Source organism: Quercus suber, unplaced genomic scaffold (assembly GCF_002906115.3).
Source record: "Quercus suber isolate HL8 unplaced genomic scaffold, Cork oak 2.0 scaffold_98, whole genome shotgun sequence".
Classification (NCBI taxonomy): Eukaryota; Viridiplantae; Streptophyta; class Magnoliopsida; order Fagales; family Fagaceae; genus Quercus; species Quercus suber.
The window spans coordinates 1032360-1041835 of record NW_027069563.1 but is presented as its reverse complement, the minus strand read 5'-3'; the positions used below and the strand labels follow the sequence as shown (position 1 = coordinate 1041835).

The following is a 9476-nucleotide window of genomic DNA, read 5'->3' as shown; positions in this document are numbered from 1 at the left end:
GACTAATTTATTTATCACTTATGTAATAATATTTAACAAGCTAACTAAATAAATCAAACTAACATGTATTCATAATATACAAATTCAAATTACTTAAATTCAAAAGTGATAATATATTACAAATGACCCAAAAATAATAATTTATTTTCATCATATTCATCAAATTGCCTAATCAACCCCATCTAAGTCAACGCTATCATTATGTTTATAATTTTGCAAATTTATTCCTTCATTAAAATTTTCTTCATCGTTATTCGTCATTCATTTACTATCTCTTCTTGTTCTTTTTATTTTAATAATATTTTAATAATTTTTTTTTGGCGCTTTAGTTTCTTGGACTTATAACAATAATGATAAAAATAAAATAAATTTTTAAATATTAAAGTAAAAGGTAAGTGTATACTCTGTAGTCCAATTGTAGGAGAGAGAGGAAAAAAACTTATGAATATGTTATTTTAGTAGGCTAAATTAAGTAAACTAATAATTTTTTGCTAAAAACAAGTCTAACAACTTGTTAGATTCAAATAAAAGTACAAATTTTAACAAAAAATTTCATTTTAAAGCATTTGTCTATGTATCGTATGATACGTAAGATTTTATGATACGATACGATTCATACGATACGCATACTGTATCGTATGATTCATAAGCACTTACAATACGCTAATACGATATGAAACTTTTTTCACACGATATAATACGTATCGTACGATATATATCACGTATCGTACGATACTGACAACTATGGTTGATCTTACCTTGCTGATGGGCCGTTGTGTTGTTGTTGTTTTTTTTTTTTTTTTGGATTGTTTTTTGAGTTAATATTATTTTAATATGTTGTATGTAAAAAAATAAAAGATAAAATATAAAGTGTAAATGTGTAATGTTAAATATGACGTCAAAAATAGATAAATTATTATTGGTACGCTGATGTATGAATTTTTTAGAACATTCATGCTGATGGTGATGCTCTTATCGAAGGGTAAATATTGTGTACGAGGATGAGTTGCCAACATAGCTAAGGTGTGGCAAGTTGGCCTTGTTAAAATGTTTGACCGGAAGTCAGAACTTCAGAATATTAATTGAATATCATCATATGGCCAAAATTTGCGACCAAAGGCTTTCTCAAACAGAAAAGAAAAGCTCATATATAAGATAATAATAATAAATTAAAAAAAAAAAAGGGAGTAAAAATCAATCCAATTCTTTTTTTTTTCACAAAAAAGGACACAAGACTTATGAGTTGTTAGCAAGGGAATGAAACTTAAACGAACACGTGTATTTCAATTGAAACCCACATCCACAGGCACAAACCAAAAAATATGGGAAAAAGCCAAAAACATAAAAAATGAGAAACAAAAAAGCAAAGAAAAAACGAATCATAGTAAGTGACAGAAAACACGCGGCGAAGCGAAAGTTCACATCGTCGACACCTTCTACTTCTCTCTCTCTCATCCAAAAAGTCACTCTCACTTATCTCTCTCTCTCTCTCTCATTCAAAAAGTCACTCTCACTTATCAGTTTCATAATGGGTTTAATTAATGAATGAAAGGTTTTTTTAAATGATAGTGTTAAAGTCTCGCAGTTCACACTGCTTTGAGTTACTTTTTAAGTACGAATTATATATTAGAGCAAGCGTTTCACTTCCCCAACTTCTTCTTCAATTAATAAACAGAGAGAGAGAGAGAGAGAGTCTGTTTGTTTTTCGAGGCCTGGTTTTGGATGAGCACAATGTGGTGTACGTGGTTTTAGTCATAAAAGGAAAGTGAATATCTTGTTCATGCGTGGGTTCCATGTTTAGATTTTGGTTACTACTTTTGGGTTAAGTGGCAAACAAGGAATGCCAACCAACAAGATTGAGAGAGAGCTAGCTTAAAAGGGTATTTCCCATAATTCAAGGTTTTGGATTTGATTTCATCCACCCTTCTTTTTTCTTTTTTAAAATTATCTATTGTTGCCTTTTGAGAGAGTATTTTCAAATTTGAAAGAACCCATCGATATCAATGTCTTCAAATCTGGAGCGTTTTCTTCAATGTGTGACTCCCACTGTTTCTTCTCGACTCCTTCCTCAGGTACTTATCTTTTTCTTTTTCTTTTTCTGAGTATTTTTCCTTTTCTTCCCTATGAATATGATTGGCTATTTAGAATGGCTTTTATAATTTTATTTATTTGTTTTGTTTATCTCTCTATGTGTGAGTATATATATTGGTTCTTTCATATAATATATATATATATATATATCTATATATATATTGGTTATTAACGAGAAGTACAATTTATTAATAGTTTTGGCTCTGCTTTCTGACTGACAATCTTTTCGTTTCTTTTCTTTTGTATTTTTTTTAAATGTAAAATTAAAAAATAAATAAATAAATAACACTAACACGTTAACTTTGATTAGTTTCTTGTTGGAAGTTTTGAAAATATACGGTGAGAAACCAAAAAAAAAAAAGAAAAAAAAGTGATATACGTGAATTATTATTTTATCATTTCGGCGCGAAAGGGAATTCAGAGAGGTGATAAAACATGAAATTCATTTATTTACGAATTTTATATTAATACTTTTTTTGTTTTTTTGTTTTTCATAATAAAAAGAAAAAAAATGTAATTTCTTCTTCTTCTTCTTCTTCTTCTTCTTATTATTATTATTATCTTTTTATTTTTTGGGTGTGCGTTAGTGTGTGCTTTTGTTTGTTTTTCCTCTTCAAATATCTAATCCAAGTGCCAAGTATGGTGATGAGTCTGTTGATAGTCTTGCGACAAGAGACAAAGGGTAGCAGCCCCTTTCTTTGGTATTATTCCTTCGAATATTCTTCTAGGTGTTTTTCAATCTCATTCTATTTTTATAGCATCAATAATATTGGATCAGTCATAAGGAACAATGGACCATGCTCCTTGTAGTATTACTCACTTGCATTTGTTTTTCCGTAAATTATATATTATTTGGTCCCCAAATTTTAACCCATGAGGGGTTTTAGTCAAGCTTAAAAGTCCATGGTTTTTCGTATATAAAAGAAATGAATAAATAAGTCCATTGTTTTTAGTCTCTTAAATGACTAAAATCTAATATGTTATTACTCCATTAAATACATTAGGGATTATATAAAAACAATCATTTTAAGTTTGTTAGGAATTAAAAGTGACCACTTAAGTTTTAGAGGCTAAAATAAATCATGGACTAAAGTTTAAGGGCTAATAGTGTATTTTGACCTTTTCTAAAATATGCGGACAACTTTTAATGTGAGCTCTATCAAAGGTATGTGTCAATAGCATATAATATCAATATCTAAAAATGGTCCACACTTGTTTAACATCTGCAATGAAAGGAGATAGCCATCACCATGTAGGTTTGGGATGCAAAAATGTCAAATCTTTATTTATTTATTGTTTATAATTAATTAGATATTTATAAAGATCTGTTAGTTTTTTCAACAAATAGGTAAGAAGCATAAACTCTTGTCAGTCTACTAACTGTACTTACATTTATAAGGTTGATAATTCAACCAAATATTTGTACAAGAGACTAATTATGGTTCCAATTTAAGAAATTAATGACAGGCTTCATTATCCATTGATCGTGTTGATCAATGTTGCCTGCTGAACTCTTATTGAAGATCTTCTTTGTGTATTTAAAGCTGAGTGATCCTCAAAATGAAAATGTGCAAGTTCACATTGATTTCTATCTTATAACTTTTTGAGAAGAGTCATGTATCTCAACTAGCATTTCCTAATATTTCCAATAGAGATATATAGGGTTCAAATCTCCCCTCCCCTCCCCTATGGTAACTATTGAATTATCAAAACTTTTTGCTTTTAAAGACTGAGAATTTTAAAGAGTGAGACTATTACTGCGTAGAGAGTTTCAGGAGTTAGTTTTGCAATCATCTTCATTTATTTCCCTGGCGATCAGATTATAAGAGTGAGACTGTTTGAAAGTTGTACGTTCCAAAGGATAAAAATCTTAATGATGGTACAGACCAAGATTTCATGTACCCTATAAAAAGAAAAGGTAGGAGTAATTAGTTCTAGCTCGAATGGCACATTCTCTCCTTGTTGAAGTGTGATGGAGTATGGGTTTTGAGTTCAAGATCAATTGGGTACTTGTGTAACTTATTGATATTCTTGGAAAAAATAAAATGAAGAAGTTACATGTTCATTCCAATTTCGAGGTCAAATTGAGGAAGATATTCCTTTGGTGGCACATGCATCATAAGAGTAAACTACCTCTAACAGGGGATCGAGGGATGGTTCCAACACCTCTTGTGGTGTGTGGGCACTGGAGTTCAAACCTGACCAGCCTTCCTTCCCCTACTTACCTAGTGCAACAAACAATAAAGACAGTAACCGCTAATAGCTTTTGAATTCAATTTGAAGATTATAATTAGTATTAGAAAAGATTTGATCTAGTTTCAAAAAAAAAAAAAAGAAAAAAGAATTGATCTGTTTATACATTTTACTTTTATTTACCATACAATCCCATTTTATGAGTTTAAGAATATTGAATGTATTCCTTGATTGTGTCTGTGTTTAGTGTTATTATGTATTTTGTTCATTGCCATTCTTAAGCCCAGTAAAATGAAGAGGATTGCCAGAATAAAATTTAGTTATGAATGAATTGATTACAAATATATGATGGGGCATCTCCTAATACCTGTGATCAACTATCATTGGTCTGTTGAGGATCTATAGTCTACCCAAAATTTTGAAACTAAGGCTTGGTTGTTATTGTATTCACTGATTTTTATTTCTTGTCATATTTTTTCCAGAGCTGCTTTAATGATCTAAATAGCCTCTGGCAACCACCTGGCAAAGAGAGAATTGAATATTTCACATTAGGAGATCTCTGGGACTGCTATGATGAATGGAGTGCATATGGTGCTGGCACCCCAGTACTGTTGAATGGCGGTGAAAGTGTTATGCAATACTATGTTCCTTATCTATCTGCCATTCAGATATACACTAACAAATCAGCTGGCACTTCCAGGTATTGGAACAATTTCACTTCATGCTTTGTCAACCAAATCTATTTTATCAGTTGTTTGCTTGTTATGATACATGGCAATAATACTGAGCTAGCCATCTTTTCCTCCTATAGGGCTCGTAAAGAGGATAGTGATGTGACAGAATTTGAAAGCGATTCTTGGAGTGATGATAGCGGGAGTGATAACCTATCGAGGTCACTAAGCAACAACTCTAGCAGGACTTGGGATGCTATTTCGGAGGATTCAAGCTTTGACCAGGAGGGTTCATGGCCAATGAGGGATAGGCTTGGCTGCCTTTACTTACAGTATTTTGAGATGGCTTCTCCTTACTGGAGGGTGCCACTCATGGACAAGGTACTTCTCTTTTGGTATTTACTTTATGTATTCAGCACTGTTAATCTGTGTCTTTGCTTCTGACTAAGAATGACATCTGTGTTAGTGTATCTTCCTATATAGTGCTGAGAAAATGCATTTATGATTTAGTATTTCTTTCAGATAACTGAATTGGCTCAGAATTATACAGCACTAATGACACTCAAGAGTGTGGATCTTTCCCCAGCGAGTTGGATGGCTGTTGCTTGGTAAGTTTGATTAGTTGTCCTTTTAACACGTCTATCAGGATTAGTCAATTTTGTGGCTGGTGTAAATCAATTACACAATTTACTTCAATTTCCTTGACCAGGATAGCAATAGAATCTCCATCTTGTTCATGCATCCAATTAGTTTTATTGCTATAGTTGGTGTGCTCAGCATAAAAACAATTTTGTTTTCCATAATTGGTCTTTCTCAAGTCAATTAGAATTAGGGTTTGGCCTGCATCAACTTTACTTTCTTTTCTTACTTGAATAGAATAATTTCTTTGTATAATATTTTATTATTGATCAGGTATCCTATTTATCACATTCCAAATCGGGAAAATATAAAGGATTTGTCGGCATGCTTCCTCACATACCATACGTTGTCCTCAAGTTTCCAAGGTATGTGACTGTTTACTACCATTTTTCAATTTAGGAATAATTTGTAGCTTTTTACTGAGAAATGGATACACATGAAAATCATTTAGATAATCCTTTTTTTTGGGGGGGGGGGGGTGTTCTTGTTTGATGATAAAATTTTTGCAAAACCACCTGTGCAACTGTCCAAAATGCTGATATGGCATTTTTTAGGTAGTTTATTGGAAATCAATCTCTAGCTTCCTGTACTGTACATCCTTGTATAACTTGTATTTTACAACTTCACATTATTTTCAGTGTGAACTGTGATGGATGCAACTAATACCACCAATATTAGATGAGTACCATACAGCTATCATTAGACAGTTTTATATCTGTCTCACTTTTCTAAGTATGCTGAAGTCGACACATTTTGAGTGATGAGTGGTTGACTTGAAATGCCATTTGCCATTCGGCTGCATATTGTATTGAGTATTATCATTTTATTTTATTGTGCTTATAGAGCATCATTTTGGTTAATTCAGGACCTTTTGTGAGATTATGTATTTTACATTTTCTGAAAAGAGAAAAGAATTGGGAAGAGGGGTGGTTCTCTCAACCGAAGTAACAAATTCAACTCCAATACATTCTATTTCTAGGATGAAGGCAATTGATGTTTAGTTTCTAAAATTTCTGTCCAATTTAATAGAACTTTTGATTCTACTCTTAAATTTTCCTTTCCTTTTTTTTCTTGCCAACAAGGGACATCATTTTATAACGGAACATTTGTTGGGTTCACCATGTAGCTTATTTGATCGTGTATCATTTTCATATTAAAAGTTCTGGTATTTTCTTCTTGTATATGATGCTAAATCATTTTCTTCTTGGACTTGGTTGTAGCATATTGTATTTTCCAACTTTTTTCAGTTTTGTAGATGAGCTCAACTTGAAAAGGACTGAGAGTTTGCCAAGAGTTTCACTTGTATTGAACCAAGTTTGATCTTACTGTTTTGGTTTAAAAAATTATTTTGAGGGGCCCAACTGAGATCTTGATGGCTGTTGTTTTGTACATGCTATCTCTCTCTCTCTCTCTCTAAAGAGCTAGTCCCAACTCTCAAGAGGAGGGAGTGAGGGAGATTCAAACTAGTGACCTCCACCTCATGAGGCCTTGGGGCTCTTTTTAATCATGAGTTGACATATATGAGCCCATGGTAGTAATGAACTCAGATAAGTCCTGAAGTGTTTGTTTTTGCAAGATTTCACTGTTCAGAAGAGTTTCTTCTTTGTTTCTGGCATTCTCTTGCAGACAACGCAGTGGAGAATACTAACACCAACATTGGAAATGGTACGTGCCATCCTGAATCCTTGAGAATTGTAGAAGAGGAATGCAAGGAAGAAAGCAAAGATGGAATTTCCCTTCCTCCCTTTGGGCTTGCTACTTACAAGTTGCAAGGAGATGTTTGGATAAAGCCACATACGTTTGATTATGAAAGGATGATCCATCTTTACAGTGCTTCAGAATCCTGGTTGAAGCAGCTTGGCGTCCACCACCATGACTTCAACTTCTTTACTTTCCACTCGACCATGTAAATTGGTTTTGTTTGGTTTTGAGGGCCGGAATCTTTCTAGGTCTCTTTGTTTTTGCTTGGTTTATATTAAGTGCTCTAGCAACCGCCCTTCAAAGTGTTCCCCCTCCTGCAGTACTGAAAATATTTGCAGACTGCAAGTAGTACCTTTTAAAGCAAGGAAATGCCCTAGGAAGTTCTGTCAGAGAGGGGGGTTGTTGGACTGTGTTGTTTTTTAGTTATGTTTATGAGGGACTTATAGATCAGAGCAGAGTTGAGTTTTGAGGCAAGGTGCCTTTTTTTTTTTTAATCTGCTCTTTCTGTCAAATTTCTCTCTTTAGTGGAGGCGGAGCTATGCAGATAAAATGTGTATAACGTGGATCAACTCATTAAACTTTCTTTCAGCATGGGGACATGTTTTTCTTTTTGCATGATGTTAAATGTATATATCAACTGATTTGGCCGAAGGAAGAATAGAATTATGTTCATCTCTTTGGCGGTAAATTGAGGCATCTGTAGATCGCTTGTTGGTTGTTTCTTGATTGTTATTTGTTTTTATTATTTTTTGGGGGTGGGGCATCATCTTGATGTATAAATTTTGAATTTTATGAAAATGAAGAAATGCTATTCACCTATGAGGCTATGATCTATAGATTAGAGACTATGAGCAATGCTCCCATGTTTCGTGTGAATGATTGTTTTCCTGTGAATTAATTAATGGGATCCTAATTATTTAAAAATATATATTATGTGTACAGTTTATATGTGAGAGAGAGAGAGAGAGAGAGAGAGAGAGTTTACTTCTAGCTCTAGGATACTGGATAATTATTCAAGAAAAACACTAGTAGCTCACCTAGAAACAAAAAATAGCCACGTATAGTTTGAGTTTATATTTTTTTTAAAATATATAAAAATGTTAAGATATATGTGAATCATGTTAGGAACATATGTCAATATAGAATTGGCTAATCTTTTACAAAATACACTTTACTTATAATTGAATAGAACTAGGATGTGTTTAATGTTTAAAGGAATAAGGTTTCAAATTTAAGTGTTAAAACTATGCAAGTCTGTTCAAGAAACAAGTGAAGAAATGTTGAATTTTAAAACTCAATAACTGACTCGACAGATAGCATTTATCGAGGTTTAAAAGGTAGTTTAGCCCGATGCTTGACAACTGCTTAATAGATACCTTATCTATCGAGATTTAAGAAAATCATATTTTCAGTTCTAATTTCATTCAAATCCGTGTATACATGTTTGAGCTTTATTTTCTCACAACTCTAAACATATATAAGGATTGTTTTGAGGGCTGTCACAGTTGATGCACCTAAATGCAAAGTTTTTCACAAGCATATTGTGAACCGGAGACATAAGCCCTAGTTCATCTTTCTCTTGAAAAAACTACTGCATTTGTAAACCATAGGGTTTTGTAACCAAGGAGTTTCGTGATCTTCATCGTGTTGATGAACTGAAAAACTTTGCAGCCAACGTCCTCCTTAAGTTGGTGTGTAAGCCACGTACTGGGATCCGTGCATCGAATTGGTTAGTCATTTATTGGGAGCCATGCATTGAAATGAGAGATTTTCACTACAGAATAAGTCTAATTGGGTATTTGTGGAAGGGTTCAACTATAGGTTGGTATAAGGTACTGAGATTCCTTTACTTGTAATCTCTTGTTGTGATAATAATGGATTCTTGAGAGTAGTAACCTTAAAATCACCCGGTGAGGTTTTTGCCAAGTAGGTTTTCTCTTTTCGAAAACAAATCACCGTATTAACTTTATTTTCTGTTACATATTAACTTAGTTGGTGATTTGTTTGTGCTACTATGCTTATTGCATGCTAATTGAATTAATTAATTAACTTGGTTAATTAATTGGTTAATTTATCACAAGGGGTCAATACATTCTTGGCCTATTAAGTGGTATTAGAGTAGACATACTTTGATTAGGTTTTAATCTTTATTGTGTGATCCATTGACCCCTACTTGTCATG

General features: G+C 32.9%; 1 protein-coding gene across 1 annotated transcript; it reads left to right on the top strand.

The window, feature by feature from the left end:
* The first annotated feature begins 1566 nt into the window (after nt 1-1566).
* LOC111989356 (uncharacterized) lies at nt 1567-8019 on the top strand. Its single transcript, XM_024021149.2, has 6 exons — nt 1567-2072; nt 4767-4984; nt 5096-5336; nt 5478-5563; nt 5868-5959; nt 7221-8019. The coding sequence occupies exons 1-6, from the start codon at nt 2004-2006 to the stop codon at nt 7502-7504; spliced, it is 990 nt and encodes a 329-aa protein (XP_023876917.1). The 5' UTR covers nt 1567-2003; the 3' UTR covers nt 7505-8019.
* Nucleotides 8020-9476: the final 1457 nt, after the last annotated feature.